Source organism: Salvelinus namaycush, chromosome 32, assembly GCF_016432855.1.
Source record: "Salvelinus namaycush isolate Seneca chromosome 32, SaNama_1.0, whole genome shotgun sequence".
In the NCBI taxonomy this organism is placed as follows: domain Eukaryota; kingdom Metazoa; phylum Chordata; class Actinopteri; order Salmoniformes; family Salmonidae; genus Salvelinus; species Salvelinus namaycush.
This window is the reverse complement of record NC_052338.1, coordinates 19,449,254-19,466,647: the sequence shown is the minus strand read 5'-3', so window position 1 is coordinate 19,466,647 and position 17,394 is coordinate 19,449,254. Positions and strand designations below refer to the sequence as shown.

The following is a 17,394-nucleotide window of genomic DNA, read 5'->3' as shown; positions in this document are numbered from 1 at the left end:
ATTTGTCTCTCTCTCTCTCTATCCATTTGTCTCTCTCTCTCTCTATCCATTTGTCTCTCTCTCTCTCTATCCATTTGTCTCTCTCTCTCTCTATCCATTTGTCTCTCTCTATCCATTTGTCTCTCTCTCTCTCCCTCTCTCCATTTGTCTCTCTCTATCCATGTCTCTCTCTCTCTCTCTCTCTATCCATGTCTCTCTCTCTCTCTATCCATGTGTCTCTCTCTCTCTCTATCCATGTGTCTCTCTCTCTATCCATGTCTCTCTCTCTCTCTCTCTATCCATGTCTCGCTCTCTCTCTCTCTATCCATGTCTCTCTCTCTCTCTCTCTATCCATGTGTCTCTCTCTCTCTCTCTATCCATGTGTCTCTCTCTCTCTCTATCCATGTGTCTCTCTCTCTCTCTCCATTTGTCCGTCCCTCTATCCATGTGTCTCTCTCTCTCTCTATCCATTTGTCCGTCCCTCTATCCATTTGTCCGTCCCTCTATCCATTTGTCCGTCCCTCTATCCATTTGTCCGTCCCTCTATCCATTTGTCCGTCCCTCTATCCATTTGTCCGTCCCTCTATCCATTTGTCCGTCCCTCTATCCATTTGTCCGTCCCTCTATCCATTTGTCCATCCATTTGTCCGTCCCTCTATCCATTTTTCTGTCCCTCCATCCATTTGTCCATCCATTTGTCCGTCCCTCTATCAATTTTTCTGTCCCTCCATCCATTTGTCCATCCATTTGTCCGTCCCTCTATCAATTTTTCTGTCCCTCCATCCATTTGTCTCTCTCTAGTGACAGCAATATGTACGCATGCAGATACTGTACACACAAACACGTACTTGGGGATGCCAGCGAGGTACGCTATGAGACTTCGGAGGTCGTCAGCTCGTATTCTGTCGTGGTTACTGCGTGAAGGAAACGTTAACACTGGACCACCGCGTCTGTCTCTGCCCCCTGGAACACACAGGATAAAACAGTCAGCTTAGAGAGTGAACACACACACAGGATAAAACAGTCAGCTTAGAGAGTGAACACACACACAGGATAAAACAGTCAGCTTAGAGAGAGTGAACACACACACAGGATAAAACAGTCAGCTTAGAGAGTGAACACACACACAGGATAAAACAGTCAGCTTAGAGAGAGTGAACACACACAGGATAAAACAGTCAGCTTAGAGAGAGTGAACACACACACACACACACACACAGGATAAAACAGTCAGCTTAGAGAGTGAACACACACACAGGATAAAACAGTCAGCTTAGAGAGTGAACACACACACAGGATAAAACAGTCAGCTTAGAGAGTGAACACACACACGAAGAGACACAGGATAAAACAGTCAGCTTAGAGAGTGAACACACACACACGAAGAGACACAGGATAAAACAGTCAGCTTAGAGAGTGAACACACACACACGAAGAGACACAGGATGAAACAGTCAGCTTAGAGAGTGAACACACACACGAAGAGACACAGGATAAAACAGTCAGCTTAGAGAGTGAACACACACACAAAGAGACACAGGATGAAACAGTCAGCTTAGAGAGTAAACACACACACACGAAGAGACACAGGATGAAACAGTCAGCTTAGAGAGTGAACACACACACAAAGAGACACAGGATGAAACAGTCAGCTTAGAGAGTAAACACACACACACACACACGAAGAGACACAGGATAAAACAGTCAGCTTAGAGAGTAAACACACACACGAAGAGACACAGGATAAAACAGTCAGCTTAGAGAGTAAACACACACACGAAGAGACACAGGATGAAACAGTCAGCTTAGAGAGTGAACACACACACAGACACACACACACACAAAGAGACACAGGATGAAACAGTCAGCTTAGAGAATGAACACACACACGAAGAGACACAGGATGAAACAGTCAGCTTAGAGAGTGAACACACACACAAAGAGACACAGGATGAAACAGTCAGCTTAGAGAGTAAACACACACACGAAGAGACACATGATAAAACAGTCAGCTTAGAGAGTGAACACACACACGAAGAGACACAGGATAAAACAGTCAGCTTAGAGAGTAAACACACACACGAAGAGACACAGGATAAAACAGTCAGCTTAGAGAGTAAACACACACACGAAGAGACACAGGATAAAACAGTCAGCTTAGAGAGTAAACACACACACGAAGAGACAGGACAAAACAGTCAGCTTAGAGCACAGTGCAGTGTATACGCACACACACACACCTCTGCCTCCTGGTGGACATAGACAGAAACACATGAGAGTTCATATGTTCCAATGAGTATGATCGTGGCCACATGATAGCATTATCTCAGTAACAGGTACTCAGAATGGCAGGGAAAACATTATTGTATAAGGAAGACTATGTAGAAAGCAATGGGCCTATACAGAAATATAAGTATTTCTATAGAAATCCAACAGTACTTTCTTTGACTATGTTAATGTTAGGTAGACCTAGTAGTAAGTAGCTGGATAAACGGATCTATACATTACTCAACATTTCTTCAAAATGTAATACATTCCTCTTTCCTTCCTACACTACCCTCTTGCTCTTTTTTCCCTCCCTCCCTCCAAAATAAATGACTTTACCAAACTGCATTATGGGAAATGGTTATGACAGACAGTAACTCAACGCTATAGCAACCACTCTCTTCCACTCTCTATTTCTCTCTTCTGTTCATTATGGTCCATCTGTCAGTGACCTTGGCTACACACAGGAGGAAAATGGAGTCAGACAATAGAGAAATGACACACACAATCAAAAACACACCAAGACATCATTTTCAACACTAAAAGAGTTGAGAACTTGCAGATGAGGGGTCAAAGGTCAAGTGTATGGGGTCTGACCTCTCAGTAGCCACGGGTGACAGCTATAAACTCTCACACTCAGAATGCATGTGTGTGTGTGGCTCCATGTCTGGTAGCGGTCAGTGTGTCTAGCTCCATGCCTGGTAGCGGTCAGTGTGTGTAGCTCCATGCCTGGTAGAGGTCAGTGTGTGTAGCTCCATGCCTGGTAGAGGTCAGTGTGTGTAGCTCCATGCCTGGTAGCGGTCAGTGTGTGTAGCTCCATGCCTGGTAGTGGTCAGTGTGTGTAGCTCCATGCCTGGTAGAGGTCAGTGTGTGTAGCTCCATGCCTGGTAGAGGTCAGTGTGTGTAGCTCCATGCCTGGTAGAGGTCAGTGTGTGTAGCTCCATGCCTGGTAGTGGTCAGTGTGTGTAGCTCCATGTCTGGTAGAGGTCAGTGTGTGTAGCTCCATGTCTGGTAGCGGTCGGTGTGTGTAGCTCCATGTCTGGTAGAGGTCAGTGTGTGTAGCTCCATGCCTGGTAGAGGTCAGTGTATGTAGCTCCATGTCTGGTAGCGGTCAGTGTGTGTAGCTCCATGCCTGGTAGTGGTCAGTGTGTGTAGCTCCATGCCTGGTAGCGGTCAGTGTGTGTAGCTCCATGCCTGGTAGAGGTCAGTGTGTGTAGCTCCATGTTTGGTAGAGGTCAGTGTGTGTAGCTCCATGTTTGGTGGAGGTCAGTGTGTGTAGAGGTCAGTGTGTGTAGAGGTCAGTGTGTGTAGCTCCATGTTTGGTAGAGGTCAGTGTGTGTGTAGCTCCATGTTTGGTAGAGGTCAGTGTGTGTAGCTCCATGTTTGGTAGAGGTCAGTGTGTGTAGCTCCATGCCTGGTAGAGGTCAGTGTGTGTAGAGGTCAGTGTGTGTAGCTCCATGCCTGGTAGAGGTCAGTGTGTGTAGCTCCATGCCTGGTAGCGGTCAGTGTGTGTAGCTCCATGTCTGGTGGAGGTCAGTGTGTGTAGCTCCATGTCTGGTGGAGGTCAGTGCGTGTAGCTCCATGCCTGGTAGAGGTCAGTGCGTGTAGCTCCATGCCTGGTAGAGGTCAGTGCGTGTAGCTCCATGCCTGGTAGAGGTCAGTGCGTGTAGCTCCATGCCTGGTAGAGGTCAGTGTGTGTAGAGGTCAGTGTGTGTAGCTCCATGCCTGGTAGAGGTCAGTGTGTGTAGCTCCATGCCTGGTAGAGGTCAGTGTGTGTAGCTCCATGCCTGGTAGAGGTCAGTGTATGTAGCTCCATGTCTGGTAGCGGTCAGTGTGTGTAGCTCCATGTCTGGTAGCGGTCAGTGTGTGTAGCTCCATGTCTGGTAGAGGTCAGTGTGTGTAGCTCCATGCCTGGTAGAGGTCAGTGTGTGTAGCTCCATGCCTGGTAGAGGTCAGTGTGTGTAGCTCCATGCCTGGTAGAGGTCAGTGTGTGTAGCTCCATGCCTGGTAGAGGTCAGTGTGTGCAGCTCCATGTTTGGTAGAGGTCAGTGTGTGTAGAGGTCAGTGTGTGTAGCTCCATGCCTGGTAGAGGTCAGTGTGTGTAGAGGTCCGTGTGTGTAGCTCCATGCCTGGTGGAGGTCAGTGTGTGAAACAATTAGCGAATGTGTCATGTTCCATTAGCTTTGTTTATGAAGAACCCAGGATTATCTCTCTCTCTCACACACACACACACACACACCTGATAAGAAGGCAACTTTTTCCTTTAGAATAGGCAACACCTCCATCGCTCTCATGTCTTCATTTTTACGAAAACCTGGAGAGAGAGGGAAAGACAGAAGTGTTAGGATTTTTTACAGAAACTCCCAATGTTTAAATGTTCTCCTCTTCCATTGAACGGTTTCAGGAAAAATATGAATAGTTTTATCCAACTTGTTCTACAATTCAAATTTCAGACTTTGTATTTCTTCCTTGAGTATTGGGAATAGGAGGTTGATTTTTTCAGCATCACAGTCAAAGAAAGAAAGTTTTCAGAATGGGAAACACGATATTGATTTTGTCTGGCTGGAGTAACTGTTGAAGAGTGGTGGAGAGAATAGGTTTATTTCGGGCTCAGTTGATGGGAGGAAAATCCCTGCCACTGAAGAAGCCATCTGACTGACAGAGATGTTTCCACTGACTCCTAGAAACTGGCTTTGAACCCTAGTTTAATGATGCAAGAACACACACACACATACACACACAGAGGAATAAGTCAGGGTTTCAGAAGTAGGAACTTACACCTGCTTCAAGAGTTAAAAAGGGAAGGTTGGTCAAACAAAGAGCGGTTGTATTAGTGTCTTACCCAGAGAGAGACGAGGAGAAAAAGGTATAGTTTATTTCCTGGTTATGTGTTGACAAAAATGAGACCACTACCTGTCCTTCACTAAACAGAGAAAAGCCTACCTACCTACACCCCCAAACAGCACAACACCTACACCACAGTAGCAGCAAGACATAAATAGCTCATTATTTCATATTGAGATAAAGAGGCCCTGCTGGCCAATTCATCTCTAACCCTGTGTCTCTACTATGTTCTCTCTACCCCCTGTTTCCCTCTTCAATCTCTCCATATCATGCAGGAGTTGGACTATATTATTTATGCCACCACAGCCCTTCTACCCTCTCTCTATCCCTCTCTTTCCCTCTCTCTATCCCTCTCTTTCCCTCCCTTCTTCCCTTACTCTCTCCCTGCAGACTCATACATTTGTGTGCTTAGAGTTATCCAGGACAACACAGTCATTACAGAGAGAGAGAGACAGAGACAGAGAGATACAACCAGAGGACCTACAACCAGACCACAGACCAAACAAACCCTAGCCACACCCTATATAGGCCCCCCCAGATCAGACCTATGCCCCTTCTGCCCCCCACCCCTGCACAAAGGACCTCAACATGGCAGCCAGACATATGCCCAGGCCGTGAGCAGAGTAACAGGCCCAACCCCCACTAATGCACCCGCCCAAGCCACATCCATCGACCTAAGAGGCATTCACCAGACGCTCAGCATGCACTGCTCACACCTAATGGTCCAAGCCTTTTTATTTTTTTATTTTACCAGGTAAGTTGACTGAGAACACGTTCTCATTTACAGCAATGACCTGGGGAATAGTTTCAGGGGAGAGGACGAGGATGAACGAGCCAATTGTAAACTGGGGATGATTAGGTGACCATGATGGTATGAAGGCCAGATTGGGAATTTTAGCCAGGACACCGGGGTTAACGCCCCTACTCTTACGATAAGTGCCATGGGATCTTTAATAACCTCAGAGAGTCAGGACACCCGTTTAACATCCCATCTGAAAGACGGCACCATACACAGAGCAGTGTCCCCAATCACTGGGGCATTGGGATATTTTTTAGACCAGAGGAAAGAGCACCTCCTACTGGCCCTCCAACACCACTTCCAGCAGCATCTGGTCTCCCATCCAGGGACTGACCAGGACCAACCCTGCTTAGCTTCAGAAGCAAGCCAGCAGTGGGATGCAGGGTGGTATGCTGCCTGCAAAACCACAAGAATAACACCGGACACTATGGAACACAAATCCTTTACCATCTCTTCCTGAAATATACAAGGCCTGAGGTCATCTGCCTTTGGCCTAAAGAGCAGGAACCCAGACTTCACCAAAGAAATCGGAAATACAGACATTGTCATCCTGCAAGAAACATGGTATAGAGGAGATGTACCCACGTGTTGCCCTTTAGGTTACAGAGAGCTGGTAATCCCATCCACCAAACTACCAGGACTAAAACAGGGAAAAGGCTCAGGGGGTATGCTAATTTGGTATAGAGCAGACCTAACCCACTATTAAAATTCATCAAAACAGGAGCATTTTAGATAGAAATAAATAAGGAAATGATCTCAACAGAGAAAAATGTCCACGTGTGCTACCTACAGTACCTTCCGAAAGTATTCAGACCGCTTGACTTTTTCCACATTTTGTTACGTTACAGCCTTCTTCTTAAATTGATGAAATTGTTTTTCCTCCTCATCAATCTACACACAATACCCCATAATGACAAAGCAAAATCAGGTTTTTAGAAATTGCATGGGGAATGTCGCTGCACAGCTATTTTCAGGTCTCTCCAGAGATGTTAGATTGGCTTCAAGTCTGGGCTCTGGCTGGGCCCCTCAAGGACATTCAGAGACTTGTCCTGAAGCCACTCCTCCGTTGTCTGGCTGTGTGCTTAGGGTCGTTGTCCTATTGGAAGGGGAACCCTCGCCCCAGTCTGAAGTCCTGAGTCTGAGGTCCTGAGCGCTAGTCTCCCAGTCCCTGCCACTGAAAAACTTCCCCACATCATTATGCTGCCACCACCATGCTTCACCGTAGGGATGATGCAAGGTTTCCTCCAGACGTGATGCTTGGCATCCAGGCCAAAGAGTTCCATCTTGGTTTCATCAGACCAGAGACTCTTGTTTCTCATGGTCTGAGAGTCTTTAGGTGCCTTTTGGCAAACTCCAAGCGCGCTGTCATGTGCCTTTTACTGAGGAGTGGCTTTCGTCTGGCCACTCTACCATATAGGCCTGATCGGTGGAGTGCTGCAGAGATGGTTGTCCTTCTGGAAGTTTCTCCCATCTCCACAGAGGAATTCTAGAGCTCTGTCCTAGACCTTCTCCCCTGATTGCTGTGTGGCCGGGCAGCCAGCTCTAGGAAGAGTCTTGGTGGTTCCAAACTTCTTCCATTTAAGAATGATGGAGGCCACTGTGTTTTTGGGGACTATCAATGCTGCAGACATTTTTTAGTACCCTTCTCCAGATCTGTGCCTTGACACAATCCTGTCTCGAAGCACGACGGACAATTCCTTCCACCTCATGGCTTGGTTTTTGCTCTGACATGCACTGTCAACTGTGGGATTTTATATAGACAGGTGTGTGTCTTTCCAAATCATGTCCAATCAATTCAATTTACCACAGCTGGACTCCAATCAAGTTGTAGAAACATCTCAAGGATGATCAATGGAAACAGGATGCAGCTGAGCTCAATTTCGAGTATCATAGCAAAGGGTCATAGCATAAGGGTACTTATGTAAATACTTTTTTTTTTTATACATTTGCAAAAATGAATAAAAACCTGTTTTTTTTGCTTTGTCATTATGAGGTATTGTGTAGATTGCTGAAGATTTTTATTTAGTCCATTTAAGAATGAGACTAACGTAACAGAATGTGGAAAAAGTCAAGAGGTCTGAATACTTTCCAGAGGCACTGTACATTCCCCCAGTAGAATCCCCATACTTTAACAATGAAAGTTTCTCCATATACTAGTCTGTGGCGACCTAAACGCCATAACTGGACAAGAACCTGACACTTTTAGCACACAGGGGGGCAAACCTCTACCTGGAGGTGACAGCATTTCCTCCGCAATTTTCCCCCCTAGACACAAATACAAACAACAAAAAAAGCGGGTCACAACTCTTGCAGCTCTGTCACACGCTGGGTCTGTACGTAGTCACTGGTAGGCTTCGAGGAGACTCCTATGGTAGGTACACCTACAGCTCATCCCTTGGCAGTAGTACTGTAGATCACTTTATCACTGACCTCAACCCAGGGAGGGAGTGTTCACAGTCAGTCCACTGACACACCAATCAGATCACAGCAAAATCATAGTTTACCTGAACAGTGCAATACTGAATCATGAGACATCAAAGCCGAACAAACTGCATTCTACTATAGATGGAAGAAAAGTAGTGTAGAAATCTACCAAAAAACTCTCAATCTCTTCTAGACAACTTCCTCTACAAAACGTTTGACTACAGTAGTGAAGGTGTAAACTTGGCAGTAGAAAACCTAAACAGTATATTTGACTTTTCAGCTTCCCTATCATTTTTTTTTTTTTTAAGCAGACAACATAAGAAAATGAACAACAATGACAAATGGTTTGATGAAGAATGCAAAAACCTAAGAAAGAAATTGAGAGAGCTATCCATCCACAAACACAGAGACCAAGAAAACCTGAGCCTGCGCCTTCACTATAGTGAAACAAACAGCACAGAAACCAGCTCAATGTAGAATCCAGAGAATGTAACCACTTCTGGGAAAATTGGAACACACTAAACCAACAACACAAAGAGCCATTTATCCAAAACAGAGACATATGGATAAACCACTTCTCCAATCGTTTGGCTCTATAAAAAAGAACAAACAGCAAAAACATAATCATGATCAATGACAAATCTCAGAATCAGCTTTTAAAAATTGGAGAATCCAGCGGGTTCTGGTAATTACATTGAATGAACTACAGGACAAAATACAAACCATACAACCCGAAAAGGCCTGTGGTGTTGATGGTATCCTAAATTAAATGACAAAATATACAGACCACAAATTCCAATTGGCTATACCTACACTCTTTAACATCATCCTCAGCTCTGGCATCTTCCCCAATATTTCGAGCCAAGGACTGATCACCCCAAATCTACAAAAGTGGAGACAAATTTGACCCCAATAACTATCGTAGGATCTGCGTTTTCAGCATCCTACGGTTGTAAGATCTACGGTCCACTCACTAACCAAGAATTCACAAAATTGGACTACACCAAATTGAGACTGCATGCAGAATTTCTGCAAAAACATCCTCCGTGTGCAACATAAAACACCAAATAATGCATGCAGAGCAGAATTAAAGCCAATTTAGGCTTAATCTGAAAATGTGGTTGGAAGCTCCGTATGGAGGGTGTGATGCAATTGCGGAGCCTCTGGAGGCTTGCAGAGGCCAAATTGAGCTCCGTACTTCATCGTCGTGTGTCTCCCAAATTGTGTAACACTGCAGAGGGCTCCGTATAGCTCCGCATTGGTTGACAGTAGGTGGGGGGTCATGTACCAACACAAACTCACTGCCTTGACAACTTCCTTCACAACAGCTCTGCGCTGATCCGTGAAGCGCAAAAAGCATGAATGCCCTGAGGCCGCATCACAACTGACAGTTCACGAGAGATAACCGCTATGCCCCCCTCCAAAAATAAATTGGGTTTCCAGAAAAGGAAAGAAAGGAAACAGAGACAAAAAGCAAAATTCAGGGGAAAGAAATTACTCACTACGTTTTTTGCCAGAAAAAAAAACGAGGAGATGGATTTGAGTTGTAAGTCAGTGCAGTCGGCCTGCCGAACTGAGTAGCCTAGCTAGCCAATATAGCTAGCTTGATAGCCTGCTAGCTACAGGTACCCGCTTACCGTGGACTCACTACCAGCTATGGCTAGCTAATTAGCTATTATTTCGATATTATTATAACTGTATTCCCCAATATTTGCGTGATATTTGTTAGCTAGCTAGACTAAAATTAAAACCTAACATGTAGCCTACCTATCCATACTGTAGATGCTGCTACTACTACTACTGCTGTATACAAAGATCCCAACGTGTGTTTACCACATGAAGTGGACCTTGGAGGTGAGGCAATTGTTTTGTAGCAGCAGCAGCATAACTAGACCATTTTTTAAATTGTAAAGTTCGGCACATGATGACTTAGACACACTTAAATACGTATTCTATTTGATATGTATACTGTTAAAACGTTTTTTCTTTCAGTGGTAGATTTTTAGTATGGTAACCTTTGTAGGAGTGAACATTAAACCTAAAATTCCCTTTGTTTACTCACTTCCTAGTGCTTAGAGAGCCCCAGGTAGGCAGAATGTCCGCAGAAAGCTGTCAGACGGATGCAGAGGAGAGCAGGGAGGAGGAAGAGGAGTTAAAGAGTAGCAGCAGTGCCAGTGAAGGACTGACAGAAGAGATTGAACAATAAGGGAAAGGAAGAGTGGACAGATGAGGTTTTAGATGATCCAGCACTGTGGCCAGAGAAAGTACAAGACCACGAAAGAGAAGCTATTGTTCACAGACTAGCCAACAGGTGTGTGAGGAGACAGAACTGTATAAAATCATGCCCCCAGACTCAGAAGACGAGCCATTCCCCAACTATTTACAGTACAGTAAGTCAGCAAACGGAAGAGATTGCAGAGAGACTGGCTTATTTATAGTAAGAGTGTAAAGGCATTATATTGCATTCCATGTGTTTTTTTTCCTCATGGGCAAAATAAACCATCACCCAGTTCTCTGGGATGGCTATAAGATGGCTATATGGATGGCTATAAACTGGATATAAGGATGGCTATAAGATGGCTATATGGATGGCTATACGCTGGATATAAGGATGGCTATACGCTGGATATAAGAATGGCTATAAACTGGATATAAGGATGGCTATAATAATGGCTATAAGCTGGATATAAGGATGGCTATAAGGATGGCTATAAGGATGGCTATAAGCTGGATATAAGGATGGCTATAAACTGGATATAAGGATGACTATAAGCTGGATATAAGGATGGCTATAAGCTGGATATAAGGATGGCTATAAGCTGGATATAAGGATGGCTATAAGCTGGATATAAGGATGGCTATAAGCTGGATATAAGGATGGCTATAAGCTGGATATAAGGATGGCTATAAGGATGGCTATAAGCTGGATATAAGGATGGCTATAAACTGGATATAAGGATGGCTATAAGCTGGATATAAGGATGGTGTCACGGCCATCAAAAGGAGGTGACCAAGGCGCAGCGTGGTATGCGTACATTCTTCTTTATTATAAGAATAAACACTGAACAAAACAAACAAAATAACAAAACGAACCGTGAAGCTAATATGGCTAGTGCAGACAGGCAACTAAACATAGAATAAGAACCCACGAACACAAAAGGGAAAATGGCTACCTAAATATGATCCCCAATCAGAGACAACGATAAACAGCTGCCTCTGATTGGGAACCAATTCAGGCCACCATAGACATACATATGCCTAGACGTAACAACACCCCTAGACTTACAAAACTAGCATACCCACCCTAGTCACACCCTGACCTAACCAAAATAATAAAGAAAACATAGATAACTAAGGTCAGGGCGTGACAGATGGCTATAAGCTGGATATAAGGATGGAAATAAGGATGTCTATAAGGATGGCTATAAGATATCAGTGAAATGGCGGAGAACGTATGACAAACTACCAGAGCATGAGGATGGTGTCTCACAAGAACTGTTACTGGAAAAATCTGCAGCATACCGTAACAACAGCTACAGGGATAGACAGTCAGCTGCAGAAACAAGTCCAGTCAGAAATGTATAAAAACAGAGCACTTCTAGAAAGGATGTTGGATGTGACACTGTACTTAGCATCTAGGAATCTGCCTTTCTGGGGGAAATCACTCAGTCTTGATGATGTGCATAATGGACATACCTAGGCTTACTGGAACTGTTGTCAAATTATGACCCGCTATTACGTGAGCAATTACAGAAAGGCAGGGACAAAAAGAAAGGAGCACGGCTGACTCTTTACCTCAGCCATGAGAGACAAAACGAGTGTATAGGAATATGTGGTCAAAGGGTTTTGAAAACAATACTTGATGAAAGAGAAGATGCAATCTATTACTCAGTTATATGTGACGTAACTCCAGACATTTCCCATACTGACCTAAATGTATTATTGGTGAGATATGTACACAAAGATAAAGTTCAGGGAACAGGTGGATGGGAAATAATTGAGAAAAAAAAATGAATTTAAAGACTTTGCTAGAAAGTCTTATGCATAGGGCAGAAGAGGGTTAGCCTTGTTAATAAGAATTGGTAATAAATTATTTAATCTGAAACATGGATCGTTGGTCATTTCTTCATTAAAACTGACTACAATACCATATATTAAAAAATAAGTCACCAATTGCGTAGTTATTTATAATAAAGCATCTTAAAAATCTCATGACACAGACAGCTTTTGTTAACATTAGGAACCAATACTGTTTGCAATACTGTTAATTTAGGCAAAGAATGAAGGTGGAAACTAGAATCTGCTCAATTATAGTATAGAGCAGCAGAAGCTTATAGTTAGTACATTTAATAACACATATTGTTCAGTACGTTATTTGAATCTGAAACATTCTGATTTCTATGTTAGGGGCCCGGTAGGTTTTTTTGATTTTTCTCCATGGGGCCCCAAAATTCTGTCAACGCCCCTACCTACAGAGAGATGAACCTAGAGAAGAGTTCACAAAACACAAACAGACCCCACAGAGCCCCAGTACAGCGCCCCAGTACAGCAACACCCAACCAAATCATGAGAAAAAATAAGTTTATTAATTAATTGACACATTGGAAAGAACTAATTTTAAAAAACAAAGCAAACTGGAATGCTATTTGACCATAAACAGAGAGTACACAGGGGCTGAATACCTGACCAAGGAAAGCTTTGTCGATGTACAGACTCAGTGGCAGACCTGGCTCTCAAGAGAAGACAGGCTATGTGCCCACTGCCCACAAAATGAGGTGGAAACTGAGCTGCACTTCCTAACCTCCTGCCAAATGTATGGCCATATTAGAGAGACATATTTTCCTCAGATTAAACAGACCCACAAAGAATTTGAAAACAAATGCACATTTTGATAAACTCATATCTATTGGGTGAAATACCACAATGTGCCATCACAGCAGCAAGATTTGTGACCTGTTGCCACAAGAGAAGGGCAACCACTGAAGCACAAATACCATTGTAAATGCAAACTATATTTATCTGTCTATTAATTTTCAACTATTTGCACATTGTTAATTAACACAGCCAGTAATAACATTTGAAGTGTTATGATTACTGCTAATTTCTGATTGTTGATTTAATTTTTGTTGTATCTATTGCACTTTCCTTGGCAATGTAAACATGTTTCCCATCCCAATAAAGCCCTTTGAATTGAATTGGAGCTCGCGAGTGGCATTACTCTCTTTCTGCAATGTTACAGCGCCTCACAGAGGAGTAAGTGAGCACACACACACACACTATACACATACTTCTTTCTATCATGCTGTTATTCATGGGCAATACATTTAGAGCTTGGGGGAAAGTAGCACACACATTCACACACACATCTGGGGGCATGGCATGCCTCGCTTCCCAAAGGCATTGTGGGAGTATGTATTGCTATAGTAATCCTCCAATATCTGAGGTGACAAGAAAATAATGATCTACAGTTTACTCTCATTTTCATCTCTCTCTCTCAACTTCCCCGAGGGGGTACAATGAGATTATATACATAAATACAAATTGTATTGCAAAGCCCACCCACTTAAGAGAGCGGAGGTGGTTCGCGCAATAGCCAAATACCTAGGTTTTATCTCAGTTGGTTACCATGAACTTGAATCAAATGTATTTATAAAGCCCTTTTTACATCAGCAGATGTCAAAGTGCTGTACAGATACCCAGCCTAAAACCCCAAACAGCAAGCAATGCAGATGTAGAAGCACGGTAGCTAGGACAAACTCCCTAGAAAGGCAGGAATCTAGGGAGAAACCTAGAGAGGAACCAGGCTCTGAGGGGTGGCCAGACCTCTTCTGGCTGTGTCGGGTGTAGAATGGTGATGGACGTTAAGGTTCGTCTTTACAGTAGATGAAAGTGTGTGTGTGTGTGTGTAAGTGGGTAGTGGAAGCCTTGTAGTGCTCTGTGAATTCACTAAACTGATACTGTATAGCTCCTCATAGCAATAGCCCTCTTTATTCAATTATAATAACACACATCCACGTCAGATGGGAGAGTAGTGACCAGACTCAGACAGGCTCCTAGTAGTCTGCCTGTAGGAAGCAGAAGTGTGTGTGTTCCTTGGCCCTGCTCTGTATTCCATAATAATTCCAGTGTTACTTCTAGTGTGTTATGACCTGAGGTCCTCTATATTCAGCTGCCCCTGTGGTGAGCTTCTGGAACACTTTCCACACTCCCACAACCATACTCAGTCAGGGGGAGGGAGAGGGGTGAGAGTGACTGTGCGTGTGTGTGTCTGTATGTGTGTGACAGATTGGGTATATTATTAATCCCACTGTGCATTTTGAGGATTAGGAAATAAAACAGCTAATTGCTTTTAAAATACAGCTCACACACACAGTAGGATGTGTTATGTCACAGACATCTTTACACTTATGGGAGTAGCTAGGCAGGCCAGAATCCATAGAATTACAGCTGCAACTATACACACACAAATATCTGATACACACAAGGCCACAAAGAGACAGAGAGAGAGAGAGAGAGACAGAGAGAGAGACAGAGAGAAATAGTGAGAGTTGAGGATTTATGAAAGCAGCTGAGAAGTGACAGCCAGGATGGACGAGCAAAAAAAAAACAAAAAAAAACGAGTGAACAAGAAAAAAAGAGAGGACGTAAGGAAAGTAAAAACCCTGCAATGCTGCTGCAGACGATGATGTCACCCTGACTCGACCACAGCAAACGGACACGGGTGGAGGGATGGGCCACTTTCTGGGTTTTTTCTCTCTTTCCCGCCCTCACTCTTCAAAAAAAGTGGCTGTCTAACAATTACTTTACCATTCAAACCAAAGAGGGGAGAGTGGAATAGTGCATCTAGATACTCTATAAAGATACTTCCTCTCCTGATCAAAAGGCAGAATCTGAAATGGCCCTTAATTCCTTTGGTCAGAGCACCACGTGGTACACCATAAAAAAGGAACCTGTTGCTATTTTAGATGATACACCCAAAATGTTTGGCATACCCGTCAGCTGGATGAGGGCGGAGCCTGTCGGTGTGTAAAGCCACACGTGAAAAGGGTCACCAGTGTGGACTTTATCCTCCAACACGTCTGCGTGTTTTATTCCCAGTTTTACAAAGTCTGTCACTCCAACCGGCCAGGCAGCATGTGAAACTAGCTCCTCTGCTAACACACCCCCAGCTAAGCTACGCCAAAACAGATGCTAATTACATTGTGAAAGACAAGAATTAGCCCCATAATCCTATGCTATCAAAATTAAGCTAACCAAGGCTAAGAGATATTTTTGGGGAAAAAACAAAACAATTGCTTTTGAGGAGTGGTGCTAAGCTAGGCCAATGTATGCTAAACTAAGAAGCTAGCAGCTCCTCCTGTGTGAGCTGGTGTCCTGTGTCGGTTTAGGAGAGGAACAGGCTTCTACTCAAACTGCTCTTAATCTCATGTTTTAACTCCCTGAGTGCGTGTGTGTGGCTTAGAGAGAATTCAAATCTTACTTGTCACATGCTTCGTTAACAGGTGTAGACTAACAGTGAAATGCTTACTTATAGGCCCTTAAATGCAGAGACAAAAAAAGAGAAATAATTTTAAAGTAATAACACGTAATAATAAAAGTAATAAATACAAAATTAGTAACGATAACTTGGCTATACACTGTTTATACAAAACATTAAGAACATCTGCTCTTTCGATGACAGACTGACCAGGTGAAGCTATGATTCCTTAGATATCACTTGTTAAATCCATTTCAAATCAGTGTATATGAAGTGGAGGAGAAATGTTTAAAAAAATACTTTGAAGCCTTGAGACACGGATTGTATATTTGTGCCATTCAGGAGGGTGACAAAAACATGTAAATGCCTTTGAACAGAGTAGTAGGTACCAGGCGTACCGGTTTGTGTCAAGAACTGCAGCACTACTGGGCTTTTCACACTCAACAGTTTCCTGTGTGTATCAAGAATGGTCCACTACCCAAAGTACATCCAGCCAACTTGACACAACTGTGGGAAGCACTGGAGTACATGGGCCAGCATCCCTGTGGAACGCTTTCAAAACCTTTTATAGTGTCCATGACTCGACGAATTGAGGCTGTTCGGAAGGTGCCCCGAATGTTTTGTACATTCAGTGTATATACAGGTACCAGTACCGAGTTGAGGTAGATATGTACACTAGCGTTCAAAAGTTTGGGGTCACTTAGAAATGTTCTGGTTTTAGAAAGAAAAGCCATTTTTTGGTCCATTAAAATAACATCAAATTGATCAGAAATACAGTGTAGACATTGTTAATGTTGTAGATGAACATTGTAGCTGAAAACGGCAGATTTTTTATGGAATATCTACATAAGCGTACAGAGGCCCATTATCAGCTACTATCACTCCTGTGTTCCTGTGGTACGTTGTGTTAGCTAATCCAAGTTTACCATTTTAAAAGGCTAATTGATCATTAGAAAACCCTTTTGCAATTATGTTAGCACAGCTGAAAACTGTTGTCCTGATTAAAGAAGCAATAAAACTGTCCTTCTTTAGACTAGTTGAGTATCTGGAGCATCAGCGTGTAACGGCAGTCTAGCTCTTCCTCCTCCTCGGACGAGGAGAGGAGAGAAGGATCGGAGGACCAATGTGCAGCGTGGTAATTTTCCATGAATTTAATAAACACAAAGACAAGATACTGACAAACTAATACAAAACACCAAACGACCGTGAAGCTACAAACGAAAGTGCAATACACAAGCTACTAACGTTAGACATAGACACGATACAAAATAACAAACGAACTAACCGTCACAGTCCTGTGTGGCACAAACACTGACACAGGAAACAACCACCCACAATCCCCAACACAAAACAAGCCACCTATATATGATTCTCAATCAGGGACAACGATTGACAGCTGTCTCTGATTGAGAACCATATTAGGCTGAACACAGAAACAGACGAACTAGACACACAACATAGAATTCCCACCCAGCTCACGTCCTGACCAACACTATAAACAAGCAAAACACATAAGAACTCTGGTCAGGACGTTACAGTACCCCCCCCCCCCTGAGGTGCGGACTCCGAACGCACCCCTAAAACTCAAGGGGAGGGTCTGGGTGGG

At 43.6% G+C, this 17,394-nt stretch overlaps 1 protein-coding gene across 1 annotated transcript in view; it reads right to left on the bottom strand.

Annotated features, from left to right (window-relative positions):
• The window catches only part of LOC120026857 (triple functional domain protein-like), a 116,455-nt gene that overhangs the window by 75,535 nt on the left and 23,526 nt on the right, over positions 1 to 17,394 (bottom strand). The window contains exons 3-4 of the mRNA XM_038971573.1: positions 4,484 to 4,558; positions 828 to 942 (exon numbers count right to left, since the gene is read on the bottom strand). Coding sequence (XP_038827501.1) covers positions 828 to 942; positions 4,484 to 4,558 — 190 coding nt within the window. The remainder of the gene's footprint in view (positions 1 to 827; positions 943 to 4,483; positions 4,559 to 17,394) is intronic.